Raw genomic sequence first — 22,643 nt, forward strand, 5'->3', positions numbered from 1 at the left:
CTAAGCAGATAACCCAAATTCTACCCTATATCCTATAAGATGTCTCACCTTACGCAACAGCACAAAGTACTCCTTATTTCACCCATCATGTTTTAGGATGCATTTCCTTTCCCTCAAATCACATAATTATTATGTGATCATCTGATACATCCGGTTGTCCTCCTCCTTAGTCACAGCCAACTGCTGGGTTCCCAGCACACAGCAAAAATTCTTCTAGCCCATGATGGTATGACTAAAAGCTATTTGAAGACAGCACAACAGAAATGTGATGAAATTTAACCAATGATATGCACTTCATACTGTATAATTCTGGCTGGAAAATGACTCCTAAGCTTGTGTCATCAACCAATTTAAGCAGCATACATTTGCTTTTTACTCATGATGTTGCCATAAATAATAACAAGTAAGACTGGTCTTGAGATAAAAATCCATGATGAATATCACTATTAAAACATCCTAGTCTGATATTTGCATTTTCTCTCCCTTCTAGCCAGTTATTTCCCTAATGAAGTCCACACATGGGATCTGTTACACTTTTTCTACAAAATTCGTTTACTGAAGAAAGCATAAGGCACAATCTCCCTTTGTTAAAACCTAATCCCACTTACTCCATTTAACATCTACCTCCATGTCTAATTATTTCTGCCTTCCAAGATTTCCTCTTACATCTTCCATGTGAATCACATTATCCTCACAATTAAATATGCGTAAGACACTTTGTATTCTGCAATCCTACAGTGCTATTTCTGACTTGTTAGGATTAAAGAAAACAGACAACACAGCACACACAACTGGGAATCTAATTTTTTGGAGGGTGTGATAGTGGAAGATATACATCCCTCTGACTTCAGCATATGAATTTTGCTCCGTATCAACTGACACCACTGTCCTTCCTGAAAAGTGAGAGGAAGGATTAATTTATAAGTAAGGATACAGAAAATATTTGTCCTTGTCTTACAGTTTCTTTCCTTTTCCTTCTTTTAGATAGGAGAACAAGTTCTGATATTTTCTTTTGCAAGGTCTAATTCACCTTAGTATCTTTATCTACACTTGTTCATACCCAAGTCTACAGTTTCCGTACCTAGAGTGCACACAAGGTGAAGAGTCAGGTCACATTCCAGTAGTTTTTAATTAAACTGTGATGACTATGGTTCCTCCTAATTGAAAAAAAATCAGATCATGGATCTTGAGACAGACTTTTTTTAACGGAGAAGATGCAGCAGAACTTAGCATCAGTGAATGTTTTACACTCAACACAGGTGGAACCAGGACCTCACTCAACCCATTCATGTCTGTCCTAGTCTCCAACATACTTAAGTACGGGGACACAAAATTCAATTCTATTTACAGCAGCATAAAATTCAGTTTAACTTACAAAGGTTGAGAAGCATATAAAATGAGTTATGAGTATTACTTTCTGCACCTCGGTTTATTTGACTTATTTTCCTGCTGGATCACAAAAAAATTGTATCAAAAGGAAACAGGTGGTAGGAGGGAAGAGGAAGGACAAATAAAAACATAAACAAAAAAAAGCACATCCCAAAAATTCCAAGAGCACTTAAGGAAACAAATGTGAAAGATACCGATCGGCAAACAGTGGTTTCCTTGTTCCAGCCAGACCGTCAAGATTAAATCGCCCCAAACCAAGATCCAGCATCAGTGTGGACATTAAACCCAGAAAACAATCTAGCTTACAGAAGAAGGGGAGTTAGTAGAACAGCAACATCTTGCCACTGCTCTCCAGCTGTAAAGAAGGCAGCCCGTGGCAGTGAAGGCTACTTCTTCCTGCTCTGTGATAAATCACAGAGACAAATTAAGTGGAAGTGCATTTTAACCTGTTAAAGCCTTTATCCTTTTAACTGTCATTTGTGGTCAATGTATTAACTCCCTCTTTAGAAGTATACTCGTTGAAGTTATTTGTTATTTAGTGCAACTAAATGCCACCTCCAAAAGCTTTTGCAAGACTTGGGCGGAATTCCCAAGAAAGCTTTGTCCAGATAGAGAACTGTATGTAAGGAGAATAAACTACCAGAAAGTGGTTTTGCTTTATCATTTTCACAGAGATAATGACCAATATTCAGACAGTTACAGGGTAACACAAACTCCTCAGCAGAGAATCCTCGATCTCGTTTGCAGACTGGGGAGGTGGATCTGCCTGGAGTGGCTCTTTGATAGAACTGGACTCCACAGAGACAAATGTCTGTTATCCACCTAGTGCTGCACGTGTATTTTGTAACTGGCAGCCTTTCTACATAAGAAGAAACATGTTATTCAGCCTTGCCTGTTCATATAAAATGTCATCACGACCTTTATATTTTACACAGGAGATAAATTTGTAGAAAATGTCAGGTCTGTGCTGAGTTCCAGAAAAATCAACATGCACTCATTGAGTCCTGCTTCTCCTCTTTGAATGCCCAGCCTGTTGGTAACACATCCACACAGGTCACCTTGGACAGAAACGGAGAGCTGAACGGAACTCCTTTCTGTTCACTGTGTCCTTTCATGACTTTAGAGAAGAAAGGTAAGCGGTCTGACACGAGCACGTGCTCCTAGAGCACAACACGCCTCAACAGGCTGAAGTTTACATGTGGCCACATAATTAAAAAAGAATATGCCAGTTCCCAGTATAACCCCCAGTTTGGCCATCAACCGCACGCTGAGGCTGGACAGGCTTGGGAGCCTGATCTGGTGGAGGTACATTCTGAGTAACAGCTCAAGGTGCCTTCAGTGAAGTTGAGTCTCTCAACTGGAACTCAAGCACATGACTCCATTACCCTTCCTTCTTGCGGTCCTGCGCAGACTTCCCTTTCTCTGCTTCGGCTGGTAAATAAAGTGTTGTATCATCTCCTACCTGTATTTGTTTGAGACTGAGTATCATGCTTCGTTATTTGAACCCTGCAGTTCTCAAACTCATTGTCACCCTGTGTCCTACAATCACACACTGGCACATGTGTCCACTCAGTGCTATCCACTCCCTTTTCTGTCACACTGAATGCCAAAAATAACCCTGAAACAGAAACCACTTCATGCCTTACACTGCTAATGAACTAAAAGCAAAGCATATTGTACCTTGACAAGCATAAGAGGCTTTTTCCTCAGAAGAAAAACACCACTCTCCCCTAGTAGGATACAAAAGGAAAGGGTCAACGCTCTGCTAACACAAATGTGTGGCAGGCAGCCAGCGCTCTCAGGCTGCAGCAATGCCTAATGGTTTAGCTGCCTCACGCATAACCTCACTCTTTATCTCATGCTTGAAGTCACTACCAAAGTCTAGCAACGTAATTAGAGGTTTCCACTGAGCAATGCGTAGTAAGCGCAGGTGATTTTCTCTGAATGCAAACAACAGTGATAGAGAGTAGCAGGGAAGAGGAACGCAGATTAGAGAAGAACAATTTCAACAGCAAAGGTTGCTCGGTATTTATCCAGAAATCACAGTAAAACTACTCTTTTTCCCCCCACACCTGTCTTGTTTGAAATTTTATAAATTTGGATACGAAATATGACTGCAAAACTACACACAGTCATTCAGATACTCTGTGAGGAACAACAGATTAACTATTGCCTGGTATCTCTCTTACTCATGTTCTGTTTTTCGACACTGTGAGGGGAAAGGCTGCGTCCTGGAGCATGGTTCCTCTTGAGAGCAGTGGACAGTACTGCCCAAGCGATTTCAGATCAAAGAAAAGCGCGCTCTCCCAAACTAAGACTTGTGAGATCAAGTCATGTACGTGCTCAGTGCTGTCAATCCACTTGCAGTCTTCCAACCAAACCAAGAAGTAAAAAGCCAAACCAAAAAGACACCAAATAGTTTATGCATAAAACAACCATGGAGACAGCCAAGAACATAAATCTGTATCCTTTCTGAACAGAGTTTCTGTTTGTTTATTTTAAATTGAGGAGCAAAAAGCATGTGGCAATTAAAAAATGTTTTTTCATTATGTCCAAGGAAGTGGAAAAAAAAATTTGGTATTCAGGCTTTTTCCTATTATATACAATATGTTGACTCCTTTTTACTTCTCTTTCATTGTTAAGTCTGTGAAACAAAGTCTGGATAAAACTGCAGCTGACTGCATAAAAAAAGGTGTTGATCACACCAATTATTTTTTCCACAAAATGTTTATGCGCATGTGAAACAGATCTGTAAAACAAAGGTTTAATTTGAAATCTGAATGTTGTTGTTCTGCAAAAAACCACTTCCCTTTACTCACCTAATTTATCTCAGCAGTGACAATTTTCTAAATTAGTTAAATAAAGACCTCCCAGGCCTGCAGTAACCTTCACAGATAAATGGGATAAGAAATACTTTTTCTTGTATTTATTTTCCTATTTTTATCAGAAAAAATACTCCCTATCTGGAATATCTGAAGTGCGAAGCATTATTCCTACACTTGCCTTTTCATTTTGTCCAGCTCTGTAAACAACACAACGTACACACCAAATTTCTCAGGAGATATTTTCAAATTGTGTCTTCACAAATAAGCTTGCTCTAGAAATAAAGAGCTCCAACACACACATATGTGCACAAACAATTTTCAAGTTTCAAACGTCTTTGAAAGGAAATCACCAAGAAAGAAATCCAAAAGTTTCTACAGTAGAAGGGGCACAGAATCAAGAGGAAAATTCTTAATGTTTTTTTGTGAAAGACTGATTGTTTTAGTCAATGTAGAAAATTGTTTAATACATTCAAATGTTTTGGTTTAAAGTAAATAGCATAATATATTATAATGAAACACGTTTTGTGCTGAATTACCTAACAGAAAAGCTATGCACGTTTAATCAACTATTGCGTAGCATTTTCCCCTCTTGAAGTGAGACAGTATTCGCACTACAAGTCACCCACTCCTCAGCCCTTTAAATCATCTGAGATTACGAGACGCCCCAGGCTTATCTCTACTTGAATTGCACTGCAGTAATGCTTCCACTGAATTTGTCCCAGTCGTACAGTACAAGTTAGGCTGCAGGAAGCGATCTGCAGCAAACTGACCGTAACGCCGCTGCAGGTACTAAAATCAGCATATCTAAAAAAAAAAAAAAAAATTAAATAAAATAAAGACAAATGCAAACCGAACTGAGCTACTCACCATTCATGGCTGTGGGAAACTGAGCCATCATGGTCCTGAATATCCCTTGCTAGCTCTTAGCCATCTGCAACATAAAAACATTGTGCCATTAATAATGCAACAAGGGCAAAACGTAGCTCTGCGCTCCCGCTGAGCAGGGGGAACGTCTGTCCTCTTCAGCTCACACTTCCGATAGCAAACAATGCCAGGCTTCAGGCTGCTGCTGAACAAGCTGAATTTACATTTGGGAGGGGGTGGGGGAATTTTTTTATTTTCTATTTTTTTTATAGGGTATGCAGTGCAGTCCTGAACCTAGTGGCACATTCTTAAAGGCAACCAGTACCAACTGTTTAGCAACTGCTGCATAACGTAGACAAACAGTTGACAACACATCGGAACATATGGCGTGGAGAACAGCCCTCTCATGGCAGGGGGACAGGCTCAGGGTCCCAGGAGACCTTTTCCAGCTCTCCCTGGTAAATATTTATGCATATCATAAAAAAAAATTTCAATGCACAGCTCTGTTACTGAATGCTTCTGCTGAGCGAAGTGCAAGAACAATTATTATTCAAATTCATCCATTCCACTACTCCATACACTATTTACAAAGAAAATGCTCTTACATGATACATTCTGAATAAGTGACTTGTCCTAATAAAAATTTGTAGTCAGCCAGTTTTCCATAACCAACACAATGACATTATTCCTTCTGTTGAGCTATTGCATAAAGACTCAAAAGCAGCATTTAAAGGGCTCTCAATGTAATTTACCTTCATAACAAATATCAGAGTACTAAGACTTGTTTCATTTTTCTAGTATGTATCCTTCCAAGAGTATCTGTATTAATGTTATTAATTCTTTAGAACTGCAAAATATTCACTAATACTTATCTCAGGGATAAGCATAAGCACCGCTTTATAAACATAGAACTAAGCGCAGAAAGCTTTTGCTTTGGATGACATGATTTTAGTTAAATACTGATATTTATACATCATTATCCTGTGCTCTACAATGAAACTACAAAAATGAAATTTTTATATTTTTCTTTTAAATGGCATCTCAGATGTCATCTCCCTCTGTCACTCCCTTTTCAGACACCAAACCTTCTCCCCCCGCCAAAAAAACCCTTCACCTCTCAAAACAACCACAGATTTTAATATTACATACAGAAATAGTACATCCCCCACACTCCCTCCCCTGCAAGGAAACTCCTGCACATCTCATCACCAAAGTCACACAACTGGAAAGCACTCTGTTTTCATGTGCGGACAGGACAGCGTTTTTTCTATCTATTGCACATTTCTGCAATAAACATAAAAATGTTTGGTATCAGTTGTTAACAATCCTATCTCTATATATTTTACATTGTTATTATGATATCTGTTTATTTATTATATGTTTATATATTATTTGCATTATTATTTATATATCCTACAAACAAGATCTAAAATCATGGTACTATAATAGGCCACAAATTATTCATTCTCACTGGGTCATCTGCAAGCCTCATAGCCACATGCGCACCAGGTCCCCTCCCAGTGACTGAAAAACAGTATTTTATCTGAAGCTGTCTTGCTCGCTGTTGCTCATATAACTGCCCAGTGAGGAATGAACAATTTTGCTTCTTTTTGTTTGCTTGTTTAGAATCCGACACAGAATCACAGAATCACAGAATCACAGAATAGTAGGGGTTGGAAGGGACCTCTGTGGGTCATCTAGTCCAACCCCCCCGCCGAAGCAGGGTCACCCACAGCAGGCTGCACAGGACCTTGTCCAGGCGGGTCTTGAATATCTCCAGAGAAGGAGACTCCACAACCTCCCTGGGCAGCCTGTTCCAGTGCTCCGTCACCCTCAGAGAGAAGAAGTTCCTCCTCATGTTCAGACGGAACTTCCTGTGCCTCAGTTTGTGCCCATTACCCCTTGTCCTGTCACTGGGCACCACTGAAAAGAGCTTGGCCCCATCCTCCTGACACCCACCCTTCAGATATTTGTAGGCATTTATAAGGTCCCCTCGCAGCCTTCTCTTCTTCAGGCTGAACAAGCCCAGTTCCCTCAACCTCTCCTCGTAGTGGAGATGCTCCAGTCCCCTCACCATCCTTGTAGCCCTCCACTGGACTCTCTCCAGTAGCTCTTCATCCTTCTTGAACTGGGGAGCCCAGAACTGGATGCAGTACTCCAGATGAGGCCTCACTATGGCAGTGTAGAGGGGAAGGAGAACCTCCCTTGTCCTGCTGGCCACACTCTTCTTGATGCACCCCAGGATCCCATTGGCCTTCTTGGCAGCCAGGGCACACTGCTGGCTCATAGTTAACCTGTCGTCCACCAGGACACCCAGGTCCCTCTCCGCAGAGCTGCTCTCCAGCAGGTCCACCCCAAGCCTGTACTGGTGCATGAGGTTGTTCCTCCCCAGGTGCAGGACCCTGCACTTGCCCTTGTTGAACCTCATCAGGTTCCTCTCTGCCCAGCTCTCCAGCCTATCCAGGTCACGCTGAATGGCAGCACAGCCTTCTGGTGTATCTACCACACCTCCCAGTTTGGTGTCGTCAGCAAACTTGCTGAGGGTACATTCTAACTCTTCATCCAGGTCGTTGATGAAGAAGTTAAACAAGACTGGGCCCAGTACTGACCCCTGAGGGACACCACTTGTCACCAGCCTCCAACTAGACTCAGCGCCGCTGATGACAACCCTCTGAGTTCTGCCATTCAGCCAGTTCTCTATCCACTTCACCGACCACTCATCCAGCCCACACTTCCTCAGCTTCCCTAGGAGGATATCATGGGAGACTGTGTCGAAAGCCTTGCTGAAGTCAAGGTAGATAACATCCACAGCTCTCCCCTCATCTACCCAGCCAGTCATGTCATCGTAGAAAGCTATCAGATTGGTCAGGCATGATTTCCCCTTGGTGAATCCATGCTGACTACTCCTGATAACCTTCTTTTCTTCCACTTGCTTCATGATGGCCTCCAGGATAAGCTGCTCCATCACCTTTCCCGGGATGGAGGTGAGGCTGACCGGCCTGTAGTTCCCTGGGTCCTCCTTCTTGCCCTTTTTGAAGATTGGAGTGACATTGGCCTTTCTCCAGTCCTCGGGCACCTCTCCTGTCCTCCAGGACCTCTCAAAGATGATGGAGAGTGGCTCAGCAATGACATCCGCCAGCTCCCTCAGCACTCGTGGGTGCATTCCATCGGGGCCCATGGATTTGTGGACATCCAGATCGCTTAAGCGATCCCTCACACAGTCCTCCTCGACCAAGGGAAAGTCGTCCTCTTTGTAGGCTTCTTCTCTTACCTCCGGGGCCTGGGATTCCTGAGGGCCAGTCTTAGCACTGAAGACTGAAGCAAAGAAGGCATTCATTAGCTCTGCCTTCTCCGCATCCTCCGTCACCAGGACACCCGCCTCATTCAGCAGCGGCCCCACGTTGTCCCTAGCCTTCCTTTTGCTGCTGGAAGCACGTTACAGACCAGTGTCGTTAAGACACCTGACATTCCATAATTTTCTATATACATTATATATACCTACGTTTGTGTATACACACACACACACATATACATATATATATATATAAAGTAAATGGAATCATCGGCAAGTCCAAATGATCTCTCAGGGTGACAGTGGGTATCAGCTGCAGAAAGATGTAAAAAGGAAGTATGGATCTATTCCAAGACATGAATTCTAAAACAAATTGGAGCATTTTTAGGTTGCTTCCAGCATCCCTTCCTAGGCCTTACCAGCAACCTACCAAGAGACACTTGAAATCTATATATAGCCTTCCCGAAAAATGCGTCCAATGTTGTTAAACATTTCTACAGCACGTTTCTCTGCAAAAGCTGTTCTGTCAAGGAGGGCTAAAAGAGAACCTGAAACCATGATGCAGAAGTGGGATGCTGGAGAACATCCTCAGAATCAACATAGCAAAGCTCAGCAGAGCTCTGCGTTGACAGAGATTTCCACCCATGTGTGACTTGTTCTAGATTTACAGTCTTATTCAATAAATGCTACACGTTTGATCTTTCCTCCAACATATTTTATTCTCTTATTTTCAGGTGGCTTTTAGGGTTTTTTAAAAGCATAATTACAATAGATTCACAGAATCATAGAATATTCCAAGTTGGAAGGGACCCATGAGAACGATCGAGTCTAACTGCAGACCCCACGCAGGACAACCCAGAAGCTGAACCACATACCTAAGAGTGTGCTCCAGACACTTCAAGGACACCAACTGGCTTCGGGTCGTGACCCTGGGGAGCTTGTTCCAGTGCACGACCATCCTCTCAGCAGAGAGCTTTTTCCTAATATCGAATCTTAACTCCCCCCTGACGCAATTTTAAGCCATTTCCTCATGGTCTATCACCTGAGAGAAGAAACAAGCACCTCTCTCGCCGCTCCCCGTGATGAGGAAGCTGTAGACAGCCATGAGGTCACCCTTGGTCTCTCCTTCTCCAAGCCGAACAAACCTAGCACCCTCAGCTGCTCCTCACAAGCCTTGCCCTATAGTCCTTTCACCGCCTTTGTTGCCCTCTGATATTTTCGTACCCTTCTTACATTGTGGGGCCCAAAACCGCACGCAGTACTCTAGGTGAGGCCTCATAATAGTAGTCAGATAATTACCAGACAATACAAGTCTGATAATAAACTGATTAACTCTTCAAGCCCAGAATCTTAAGATGTATTTTTAAAATACTTTACACAACTTACAGCTATAGACAAAGCCAGACTTTGCCACCTGTGGTTTTGCCGAAATGGGTCATGTAAATTGAGCTTTCTGAACTCTAAACTGCTGACCATGCGAGTGGGGGAAGTAACCCAGGCAGCTTCACGTACATAAAACACGTAAAGCCCCTCTCCCTCATCTTGATGTCCCTAGAGCCTCAAGTACACCACATTTTAAAGTCAATTTCAATTGAAAAGTATCGAGGTCAAAGCCCTCACGTTAGGTTGGTGAGGGTCTTCCCTATTTATGAAAGCTCTGCACCTATGGAGCCCACTTGTTCCTGGTTCATTTTCATCAGCAGAGGTAACTCCAGCTCGCTGTTACTGATAGCTATGTATACAGGCAACCACCTTCACTGATGTTTAAGACAATTCATCTGTACCCCGGGCTGCATCCCCAGCAGTGTGGGCAGCAGGGTGAGGGAGGGGATTCTGCCCCTCTGCTCCGCTCTGATGAGACCCCCCCGGGAGTCCTGCGTCCAGCTCTGGAGCCCTCAGCACAGGACAGCCCTGGAGCGTTTGGAGCGGGGCCAGAGGAGGCCCCAGCAATGATCCGAGGGCTGGTACCCCTCTGCTGGGAGGAGAGGCTGGGAGAGCTGGGGCTGTTCAGCCTGAAGGAGAGAAGGCTCCAGGGAGACCTTACTGCAGCCTTCAGTACCTGAAGGGGACTTAAAAGAAGGAGAGGCTTTTTACCAGGGCCTGCAGTGACAGGACAAGGGGAAACAGCTTTAAACTGAAAGAACATAGATTTAGGTTGGACATAATTTTCTGTGATGAGGGTGGTGAGACACCACCCCAGGCTGCCCCCTCTCTGGCAGTGTTCAAAGCCAGGCTGGACGGGGCTTGGAGCAGCCTGGTCTGGTGGAAGGTGTCCCTGCTCATGGTAGTATCTGTCCTCTCAGAAAAAGAAGTCCAAGATCAGATATTTCTAACACGACACTGCTTGATACTCCTTTTCCAGCACTGTCAAAAATAATGACCAGACCTGACTCAACAACTGAAAATTTCCCGAGTTCCCCAAGGCTGGGCTGACCCAGCCTGACAAGTCCGCACCAGGCATTGCCATGTCGCTGCACCAACCACAGGGCCAAAGCCAAGAGGGAACTGCCCAACAGATCTGTACTAAGGGTACGTCACACCAATGATGCGATTAAACCATGGTTTAGCTCCGTCATCTCACTACCACGCCTATCGGCAGATCCTGTCATGTTTTACAGTACTAGACCTGAAGGGCACCAAAACCCTCACACATTAACCCCCACAAACAATACTGAAAATCAGGACCTTACAGCAGCGACCAGGAACCATCAACCAGTTTTCTGCAGGATTTCAGGCTGCGCCAGCACTGGGACCCCATTCTATCCTTTCACAAATACCCGTTTCACTCAGACACCAGCGTTACACCAAATACGTACGCTTCTCTGGTGACAGATTCGGAAGTCGTACCAAGAGGTGAAAATAAGGAAAAATAAAGGTAGCACTGCAACTTAATTTACCCTCATTGAATTTTTCAGGGTAGGAGGAAAAGTCTACTCACATTTTTCAAAGGTCTGTGGAAACAGTCCTTCCCAAAGAATGGAGCTTGCCCTCAACAAGTATTCTATCTTCTATGTTTCCACAGCACACCTCAAAGGCTTGGATATTATGCACATATCAAAATCAAAAGCAGTTTATTTTCACAAATTCCAAATAAAGTTACTCTAGTCGTCATGTGTGAAAGCACCTTGCACCTTTAAGACACAGGTGTGCATCATTTATTTACCAAGGGAAACCTCTGCAAAATATTCTCACTTCAGGCCAAACTTACTTTTTTTAGAACGACCCTGATAACTTTTAATCATTAATCACAGTGAAAGCTGTAAATTTCCAAAGGACTTTTATACACAATATTACAGAGAAACCCAATGTCACATAAAAACATTGACTAAAGAGGGAAAAAAAAACCCAAACAAGAAAATATTATAACCATTATCCCAAACAGATGATATAGACAAAAAAAAAAAAAAAAAAAATGGCCATCACAACCAGAATATCTCACAGAAGAAGATTTGTTTCTGCAAAATGTTCTAGAAGAGGTGCTTGGTGATCTTGGTTATCAGTCACATGAAACCGTGGCAGCCACAGCGCGAAATCTACATTTTTGACAAGACAGGATCAAACAACCCTGTGAGCACTGCAGACACCATTAAGCCCTGCTGCCATTCCACGTGAAAACAGGAAAACTTGGATATTATGTTTAAATAGCAGAATGGGCAAGTTCTTGCAAACAAGCCATCCGACTAGTCCCAACGTTTAAAGCACTACTTGTTTTCACAAACCGAACTGCAGCTTCTGCTCCCTCTCTCGGTGTTCGGTATAGCTGATACAAGTTGAGAAAAGAAATGAGGAGATTGCAAGGAGGAAGGGCGACCTTATGACCATGCTGGGAGCACGGAAAGCATTACAGCTGGGCAGACTGCAGGAGAAAAGGCAAAGTAAAAGCGTCTTTTCCATCACAGGCGTATTGCCATATTATGAAGAACAGCCTTATCGCAATCTTTGTTAATATTTATACTTGAATTTTTTTTTTTTCCCAAGATATTTCTCAGAAAAACCACAGCCACATAGTTCTAGTAGAAATGAAGGTCTGGTGCAACAGGCTCTGTCCCACCCATTTTAACTGGAAGAAAGCAAACACCGTAGCAGCAGCATGTGTGGACACACTACTACCCTTCTGCCTTTCTCAAGGACAGGAAGAAGATCCATTGCAGATTTTTGCTTAAGAACCAATTAGCAAAGACACAGGTTGCAGTACTAGTTGACCGATTTACTCCTTGCAGCACCTGTAGAACTGGACCACACAAAGACTACTCATTAGTACTTGCAAAGTAAACAGTGACAGTGTCATAGCCCATGTAGTTGTTCTGTGCTTTTCTAGGATTATCCTCTAGAAAATCAGCAACCAGTAAGGATTCGTAAAGCCTTATAAACCAGCACAGCCTAGAATTTGTCTTTGTTCAAGACACATCAGCAGAAAAGTTTACCAATTAAAAAAAAGAAAAACAACACAACAACTTGGCAGGCCAAGAATTTATCTCCTTTATACAGTGGAGTTACACACACTGACACGGCCTCTTCAAAAGGTACCACGGCCAGCTTCGCACAGTCCACCCGCTCCGATAACAAATGCATGACAGCAGTAATAAAAAGGAGAAGTCGATCCCATGCAGCTGGCAGATCGCTAGCTCTTCCTGCTCCCCTCTGTTACTGCGGATAAGAGCACTGCAAGCCTTAGTTAATATTTTGACATTTCAAGAAAAAAAAAAAAGTGTTAAATATTTTACTTCTTAACCCTGTGGTACGAAGTCCCTTCCTTGCTCACTGTTACAGAGCAACCTGCTTCCAAACAGTGATTAAGACAGGCACAAAAAATACTTTTTCTCTGACACATACCCTTCTGCCCACCTTGCCTGACTAACAGGCTTTCTAAATATACAGACCATGCAAAACAGATGCCATGCAAAACACAAGAATCTCTGTTTCTGTTTAAAAAACATAATTGTGTGGTCAGTATTGATGGGTTTACTCCCTTTCTCACACAGTTGCTCAGCTGTGAAAGCACCAATTCAAAACATCGAGACCCAGTTGAACTCTCTCCCCTGTCCCTGGAGATTGAAATCAATCTTCCCTTCCTCCTAGGAGAAGGCTTTCCTGCTTTTTACTGTACAGCTGTTTCAGGAAACCCATGTGCAGCACTTGGAACAGTAACATCAACTCAAGACTTCAACCTCCTACACGAAATTCTCTACCATGAAGCCAGAGAGCCACAGGCCCCTCTCTGTCTATGCCCCTCCAGCTTGGATTCTTCTTTGCAAAGAAGAAATTCCGAAGGAGGGAATGAGAATCCCACTTCAGCAAGCTTACTATTTAAATCCCTGGCCCTTCTCCCAGGTGACGTGTACATGAACTTCCTCAGGAAAAGATGGGAATTGAACCCAGCTCTGCCCCACCCTGGGAAAATACATTTACTGACCTGATCCCAGACACAAACAGGCATCACCATCTCTGCTTGCTTTGAGCAAAAAGGGAAAGAAAAAAAAGAAAAAAGCAGAAAAAGCAGAGCGTAGGTTATTTATAAGATTTTATTTTTTTTAAAGGCTCTGAGCTTCTGTCTTCAAGCAGGAACTCCGGGCGGCATCTCATAACCTTTCCAGAGCCGAGCAAATATACTTGCTCCTGAATGGGCGGTAACTTAAAATACACTCTTTTCGCTTCCTACTTTCTAATTTACATGACTCTCCACTCCATATGCTGTTTTTCCTTGATCCTGTTTGAAGACACATCAGTTCTCACATCTAATTATTCGCAAGCATTGTACAAGAGCCCTAAGATGCTATTCCATGAGGGCCACACACCTTGAAACCTGCAGTTCTCAACCTCCACACTGCGACTCCTAATTTATGTCAATGGGGACTTGGGCAAAACAGAAATCTTTGATGAGATTTCTCTTCGTTATTTTCTCACTTCAACCATGACTGGAAATATTCAGGACATGTTACTTATTAACTTGTCCATTTGAAATCTTGCCGCCTTAGAGGAAATGATGAGCCCCCTCGTGCCCTGCCATCGGAAGCACAAGCAAAATCTGCCTCCTAAGAGAGCAAAAAACGGACAGCAGAATTCTTATGTTATCTTCTCCTTATGATGCAAGAGCTGCTACTTAACTGGTTGCTTGGCTTTCAGTCACTGATAATGGTGCGAAATATACAGAACATCTAATGGACTGCTATAGCTAAGCATAAAACAAAAGACACAGAGTAAGCAGGCAGTCTTCTCTGCTTGGCAGAGAACAACCTTTCACTATTCGTGAAAGCTGGGCAGGTGCACAAAACCATAGCAGGCTTAACTTCTCAAAATTGAATGAGATGACAAGCGGAGAGGAGACAGGCCACAGGAGGCCTGCAAAGCAAAGAAAGGTAGTTTATCTTGGATGAAACAAAAAAACAGGGAAGCCCCGTGGGAGAGAAAGCAAAGCTCAGCATCAGGCAGTCAAAGCAAGAAGAATAAGCTAGACAGCATTATTTCAGATGGGTAACGGACAGGTAAAAATGCGCTCCCCAAAGCAAGACAGAAGAGCACGGATGCGATGGAGGTGCAAGGGGTCCCAGGCAGCCAGGCAGGGCAGCCACCACACCTTGCACCACCCCAGCTGCAGCCTGCTGCTTCGGACCCTGCTCTCAGCCCCAAGTCCCATCCGCGCCCAGAACAGGCCTTCAAAGCACCCAGATGAAGTCTGGCCTCTTAACCCTGAACACGGAGCTCTACAGCATGCAGTAATAATGTTTTGACCGTTACAAATGAATTTCACGAACTTGGGGAATCAGTTATCCCCTGAGTTAGACACACGTCTCAATGTCGTGTAAAGTCCCTACGAGCAAAAGGACATCTTTCTAAAGACACTTGTTCTACCTTAAGAAACTCATAACATCATGACGACACTAAGAGTGCCGTGGAAAAGGGGTTTAGGTTTTGATTAGTACAACTATCGACCTTGGAAAGTTAAGACTAAAAGTGTTATTTAAATCTTCTCTGATTTTTGATAAATTTATTAGCATGGCCATAATAGGTCATTTTTTCGCATTCCAATTGTAGTATTTTTAGAAACAAAGCAGAGTGACTCCCATTTCCTGTTCTTCCCTTACTTCATGTGTACTTTGTTGAATCACTAACTGCAGATATCATGCTACAGCATTTCACAAGCTCCACTTGCATCAGCCTTGAAAATTTTCACTGGAACTGTTCACTCAGAATTATTATCTGCTACTCCTGAAGCTGAAGCAACAACATCCCGCAGCAAAACGTCTCAAGTCAAACTGGCTGCTCTCAGAATTGCTGTTCCAAAGAAGCTGTGACTGATCTGGATCAACCATGTTTTTTCAGCTATCTGTAACTGTAAAAACATTTAAAAATAGTTCTCAGGTAATTGTCCTCTATTAGGTAATTCCAATGTGTTGTGCTGCTACTGTCATCATGTTACATCATTTGAATTTCATGTGGTGTTCTGAAAATAAGACTTACACAACATTGTGCTCGTCTATATACTAATGTTCAATCCATTACTTTAACTGTAGAATCCAAGTAACCGATCGGGCCAGGCTGCGTTCCTATACTGACAAAGGCTTAAAAACTCTGAATGTGAAGAAAAATGAAATCTCATCAGCTCCACTTTTACTTTATGATTTTTGTGTGACTTAATCCTCACCTTTTGAACATTTTGTGCTAATGGCACAACAGTACCAGAAAAACAAGTTACTACACTCTCTGGATAATCTTACAATGGGCAATAACACAAAGTATGCGTGGATGTAAGACGAGTCAAAGACTCCACATGAAATAAACTCACCTGTCTCGTGAAGAGAAAGACTTATCCTTAAATAAAGCTGAGGATAAAAAAAATAAATAAAATCCTGATAAACAAGTTAAGCAATGAAAGGAGTTACATGCTAGTAACCAAGTACTCAGCATGCTTAAATTCTTAGCTTCGCTTTCTAAGGGTATGAGACATGAGTAGTTGACATGAACTTTGATGAAACCCATCATCCAACATGAACAAAACTTAACAGAAGGGTGGACTTTGCAAAGATCTTAACTGTCTACAAGATTCATGAAAACAGGCAACCAGACAGAGAAGACACTACCAAATTTGGCGTCCCCCTTTATTGAGAAAGACTGCTGTATGTTTGCTCACCAATATTAGACACCAGAGAATCCACATGGCTGAAAGAGCTTCTGAACATACTGACCACGAGAAAAACTTCAACACAAGCTTACATCTGATTAGATTCAGACAGCCAATGACGCAGGAAATAAGGCTTCACCAGTGGCAATGCTCACAGATGGCTTACAATTTCAGCTCACGTTGGTCCATCACTGGAAAGAACTGGAGCTCACATGTAGAGGTAAGCCTCCCAGTTCTGTACTGATCGGGATTCAAAAACAGATTTCCAGAGGCGATTCAGGCACCCGCAGCATTTGCAACTAAGCATTTGAAAATATCAGGGTCACTTAAAACAGCTGCCTAGCGCTTTCAAAAATCCAACCAGGCACTCTAATGAGAGTGCTTCCCCGCAAAATACTGTGCTGCATTGTCTGTCACCAACCAGGGCACACAAGGAAAAAACAGCTTTAAAAGGTGGAGTTTAAGGGTGGTAACATGTTTTTAAAACCCAAAAGAATACAGTAACTACCCCATTTCACCCTACACCTAGGGTCAACCTCTAAACCTCAAAGTATACTTTAAGTGTTTTACTGACAAGTGATAGTACTTGAAATAGGTCAGTCAGTCATAAAAAAGAATTCTCTAATTAGCTTTCTGTTATCTTTGTTATCTTTATAATCACCAATCATCGCCTAAGACAAGAAAGGCAAAGAAAAGTCACTGACTTTCCCACATCACTCAGCCACGTGAAATGAGCCCTCCCATCTAAAAGCAACACCGCAAATTCAAAGTCAACAACCTACTGCTTTCACAGTATTTACTTTCTTTTCACAAAAAGATGATGTTTATGTCAACCTTCCCCCCAAAACTTAAAAACACGGCAGAATCCATAGCATCATAGAACCACAGAACAGTTTGGGTGAAGGGACCTTACAGATGACCTCATTCCAACCCCCTGCCATGAGCAGGGACACCTTCCACCAGACCAGGTTGCTCAGAGCTCCATCCAGCCTGGCCTTGAACACTGCCAGGGAGGGGGCAGCCACAGCTTCTCTGGGCAACCTGGGCCAGGGCCTCACCAGCCTCTCAGCAAAGAATTTATTTCTTACGACTAATCTAAATCTACCCTCTTTCAATTTAAAGCCACTACACCTTGTCCTATCATGACATGTCCTTATAAGAAGTACGTCTCCAGCTTTCTTGTAGGTCTCTTCACGTACTGGAAGGCCACAATAAGGTCTCCTCAGAGCCTTCTCTTCTCCCGGCTGAACAGTCCCAACCCTCCCAGCCTTTCATCTAATACACCTTGCCAAGCAATGTGACATTCCACTGAACTGAAAGCAGCTTTCAGAAGTCAAAATAAAGTAACTTGAAAACAAGGAAATATAGCAGCTGCATACATATATGTGGAACAAATCACAGCAGCAGTGCTGTCAGGAACACTGGCTGATACCACTACAAGACCAAGCTCTACAATTCTTGGAAGGTCTTGGTGACTGGTCAAGGATCCTGATGACTGGAAAAAGGCAAACATCACACCCATCTTCTGAAAGGGCAAGATGGGCAGTTCGACAATACAAAAGTCTGCTAAGTCTGAATTCAGTCCCTGGAAAGTTTATGGAGCAAATCCTACTGGGAGCCACCTACAGAGGCTCAAAGAACAAGAAGGCGATGGGAAACTGCCAGCATGCATCTATCCAGGACAAACCATGCCTGACACGTCTCATAGCTTTCTGTATTGAGATGACTGGCTCTGTGCATGAGGGCAGAGCAGCCTGTTTTGACTTTACAAAGGCTTTCAACAAGGTCTCCCACAGTGTCCTTAGAGCAAAACTGGTAAACTACAGTTTGAACAGGTTGGCTGTAAACTGGGTGGAAAACTAGCCAACCACTAGACTCAAAGGGCAGTGATGAGTCGTCCAAAATCTACCTGGTTGGAACTAACAATGTTGCTCAGGGGCCGATACCATGGCCACAACCGTTCAGTGTCTTCACTGACGATCTGGGCAATGGGATGAGATGCACTCTGAGCAAGTTTGGATACCAAAGTGGAGAGGGCTGCCCAGTGAGGTTGTGGGATCTCCATCCTTGGAGGCAGCCCAAACACAACCAGACATGGCTCCGAGCAACCTGATCTGAGCTGGCCGGACTTTTAGTGAGGGTTGGACCAGATGATCGCCAGAAGTGCCTTCAAAATGATATAATTCTATGATGACATTTTAGGTAAGTAAAAGCAAATAGAAGCAGTTAAAAGCTATTTTAAAAACCGAGATACTGGAGTTCTTTACTTCTAATGTTCGTTCCTGGCCTATTTTCACTTGAAAGGAAATACGTCCAACTTTTGAACCAGTTTTAACAAGGCAAAGAGAACAGCTCCGGACTTTAGAAAAAAATCTCGTGATAAGCTGTTTTCACAAACTTTACATGCTGATCAAACTACATCTTTTGAGGTGAAAGCAGAGACTTTACTTTTAAACTGTTAATTAACAGGTTATCTCTCAGACCAGAGACCTCTGTCTCAATTTGCAACAGGTACTAGTGACCTGGACTGCCCTGCTCTCCAGGAACTAATCACAAGGTCTTTTCCTGACCGTCACCTGCTCTCCAGGGGTGTGAAGCTTTCTGATAATGCCCCAAGCGAAGCATGTACATCACCTTTCCCTTTTCAAATGCTGTCCCACTTTCCCCACCAGCTCCAGACGAGCAGCTCAGGGAGGAATTAACATCACCTACAGAACTTCGCTTCATTTTTCATAGCTGCTACTTTGCTATGGCATGAAATTAATTCACTTTTCGGTATTAAAGACCACAACAGAAATATTTGTAAAAAACCCTACTGTAAGAGCTGCTGTGGTCTGAATGACTGTAGTACCTGCATGTCAATAAATACAGCCTTCTCAACAACACATTTCAAAATCACCCACGGGTCACTTCTGCCTTCACCTATCTCACTCTGCCCACAAGAAGAATCGTGAAAAAAATAAGCAGCCATAAAGCTCTGACAGCAGAACACCACCTACGGCAGACAAGCCCATACGGCGATTAGCAGAAAGAAACCACAGGTACAGCGTTTTTGTGACTGTTAGTGCTGCAGCAGCATACTCCTTGTTTATACTGCAGTGGCAGCTAACGACTCCGTCAGGGACACATCCCATACCCTACATCTTGTACAGACAGAAGAGAAAAAAAGTAAACGCAATTCCTTCAGGATAGTAATTAAAAAGAGAAGCATATTCACTTGATCTAATTTGGGTACATCAGTTCAGATGCTCATCTGACCACAATTTCTGTATAACAGAAAGCGTGGAGCAGCTGAAATCCCTGTTTGCAGGGACGCATGCAATTCTGTCAACATCATACGGAGCCTAACATCCGAACTCAGGTTTTTCTAAACATCCAGAGGTACGGTGGTGTGAATTCCCCTCCCAGCTTAGTCAGTAAAAGAATACAGACAAACCAAACAGGGAAGGTAAAGTGGAAATAAGAGAACAAAAGTGACCAAAGTTCAGTAGAAGAATGAAGCCCAGCTAGCTATTCATCCAATTAGCTCCTAAGGCTCGTTACTTCCAAACATCACCATCGCATCAGTGGCCACAGATGTTTGGTACAGCTACAGTCTTTGAACTACAACCACGTTTCAGATGAACCATTTAAAATTCTTGAAAGCCAGCTGCGCTTTGTGTACTCTGATGTTACCCCCACCGTGGCGAAGCCGTGTTGCTCCGCACGCTCTGTATGCTTTCCTGTGCACACACAGGCGTGGGAGCTGCTGCCGCCACAGGCAAGCGCGAACAAAAACAAGTTTAAAAAACATCACACTCTGAAAAGAGCAACGCGTACAACAGAACCATGGTTTGGGTTGGAAGGGGCCTTAAAGGTCATCTCGTTCCAACCCCCCCGCCATGGGCAGGGACACCCTCCGCTAGACCAGGGTGCTCACAGCCCCATCCAGGGCAGCCTGAACACCAGGGCTAGCAGCTGGTCACTTCTCATTCCACCGCTTTAAATGGGGAATTTCCAACTGGTGTTGAAGTGAACCGCTATGCGCGTACGATAAAGATCACAGGCACCATATAAAGCACCATCTGCTTTCAAGCTCTGCTGCGTGACAGGTGCCAAAGTGTTAACTGCTATGAAAAACAGGTATTCAGAACACCATTTCCTCGCTCAGGGGACCAAACCAAGTCTCTCCTCCTCGTCCTATCTCCTGCCAGGCTCCAGACCTCGGCACGCAGCCGGGATGGAGCAGAGCCAGCCAACCGCCCGACGCTGGACTGGATGGCCCACAGAGGTCCCTTCCAACCCCGGACATTCTCTGAAACCAGCTCGCACGCTTCACCTGCAGGAGCCAGCTCCGTTCCTCCCAACTCTCGGTTTTTACAGCGGCTACAAGCAAGAAAACCACTCCCGCCACCGCAAGCCGGTGTCCCTTCGCCCGCCGGGGTCACCCCATCCCGCCGGGGCTCTCATTTCGGTGCTTCCTCCCGCTCCCGGGAGGGACCGAGGCCGGAGCGGGGGACGGGAGCGCGGGGGAGCCGCTGCCCGGCCCGGCCGCCTGACAGGCGCTTCCCCGCAGCGAGGCCCCGGGCTGACAGCCGCCCCCCCTATCCCGCACCTCCCCTCCCCCGGCCGCCCCGCGGGTCGGGCCCGGGCCCCCCCGCTCCTCCGGGCCCGAGGAGCCGCAGGCCGCCCCGCCGCCTGTACCTGTTGCGCTGCCCGTCAGCGCCTGCTCCGCTCGGGCCGCTACTGCGGCCGCCTCCTCCGCCTCCCGCGGCGGCGCGTCAGCCCCACAACATGGCGGCGGGGGCGGGGGCCGCCCGGGAAGGAAGAGGGAGGGAGCCGGGGCCGGCGGGCCGAGCGGCTCCGCGGCCGCGGGGCTGGCGGGGTCTCGCCACGTCCCGAGCGGCGGGCGGGCAGCCTCGAGCGAGGGGGGTGTCGGTGCTTGGGCTGCGAGGCCGGAGGCTCCGTGAAGGGTCTCCTCGCCCCGGGCTGCAGCCCCCCGGGTCCGGCCCAGGCTGCCGCCGCGGTGCCGCCGGGGTCCGGAGGCGGGAGGGGCGGGCCCGCCGCCACCGCCCGGCCCCCGCTGCGGCACCGACCCGGGGACCCGGCGCGGGGAGTGGGCTCGGTCCGAGGGGGGTCCCCGCACCGCCGTGAGCCGGCGTTCAGAGACCCGAGCTGCCGGGAAACCGACCGCCTCCTCAGTAACGTTGTTCTCGCTGTTGATTGCCACCACTGCCTCCCCTTCCGCCCCACAAACTACTTTTCCTTTAGTTTTCTAGCTGCGTATCTGTGTTGAGAATAAAAGGGCAGCCAACATCATCTCAGTCTTACGGCCGAGAGGCTGGTGAAGACGTCTCAATGTAATGAAAGTTTACCACCTCATCTGAATCACAATTTCAAATGGAGTTATTTCTCAATGTAATTTATTTTCATCTAGCAGTACCAATCAGGGGACATCTGTGAACTGACAGAGGTGTCAAAAGGGAAAGGGAACTTTCAGACACCCTTGTTAGTCAAACACAAATCTCCAAATATCCCACCAGGAAACTTCATACAGTTCAATGAGACTAGGAAGACTATGAGAACGATCAAAGCTACTGACTGTATTCAATTAAAATATTCAGTTGAATAACACAAAGTTTAAAGTTTACATCGAGTTTAATCAAACAAAATCCTACTAAGCTCACATTTTCTCTCACTGCAAATACTCAGATCAAACTCCAATCTGACAGCAATAAGCTGGGGACAGTCGCCACACAGCTCAAAAAATATGATGCTGAAATATAAATTTATCAGAAGTTTATTAACTCTGACGTACTACAGTGCTTCTACACCACCAGGTCTTCTCAAGAACAGCCTCCAAGCTCTGTAGTGAGGCGGGTGTTAGTCTCTTCTCCCAAGTAACTAGCGATAGGACGAGAGGCAATGGCCTCAACTTGCGTCAGGGGAGGTTCAGACTGGATATCAGCAAAAATTTCTTTCCTGAAAGAGTGGTCAGACATTGGAACAGGCTGCCCAGGGAGGTGGTTGAGTCACCGTCCCTGGAGGTGTTCAAAAAACGTGTAGATGTGGCACTTCGCAACATGGTTTAGTAGGCTTGGTGGTATTGGGTTGATGGTTGGACTTGATGATCTTAGAGGTCTTTTCCAACCTTAATGATTCTATGATTCTATGA

General features: G+C 44.7%; 1 protein-coding gene across 4 annotated transcripts in view; it reads right to left on the reverse strand.

The window, feature by feature from the left end:
* Positions 1-21,273, reverse strand: part of ITSN2 (intersectin 2) — a 94,303-nt gene extending 73,030 nt beyond the window's left edge. For all 4 annotated transcript variants that reach the window (XM_075414933.1, XM_075414932.1, XM_075414931.1 and 1 more), the window contains exons 1-2: positions 21,173-21,273; positions 5,082-5,145 (exon numbers count right to left, since the gene is read on the reverse strand). In XM_075414933.1, coding sequence (XP_075271048.1) covers positions 5,082-5,112 — 31 coding nt within the window. In that variant the 5' untranslated portion in view covers positions 5,113-5,145; positions 21,173-21,273. The remainder of the gene's footprint in view (positions 1-5,081; positions 5,146-21,172) is intronic.
* Between the last annotated feature and the right edge of the window lie 1,370 nt (positions 21,274-22,643).

The sequence above is a fragment of the Opisthocomus hoazin genome, chromosome 2 (genome assembly GCF_030867145.1).
Source record: "Opisthocomus hoazin isolate bOpiHoa1 chromosome 2, bOpiHoa1.hap1, whole genome shotgun sequence".
Classification (NCBI taxonomy): domain Eukaryota; kingdom Metazoa; phylum Chordata; class Aves; order Opisthocomiformes; family Opisthocomidae; genus Opisthocomus; species Opisthocomus hoazin.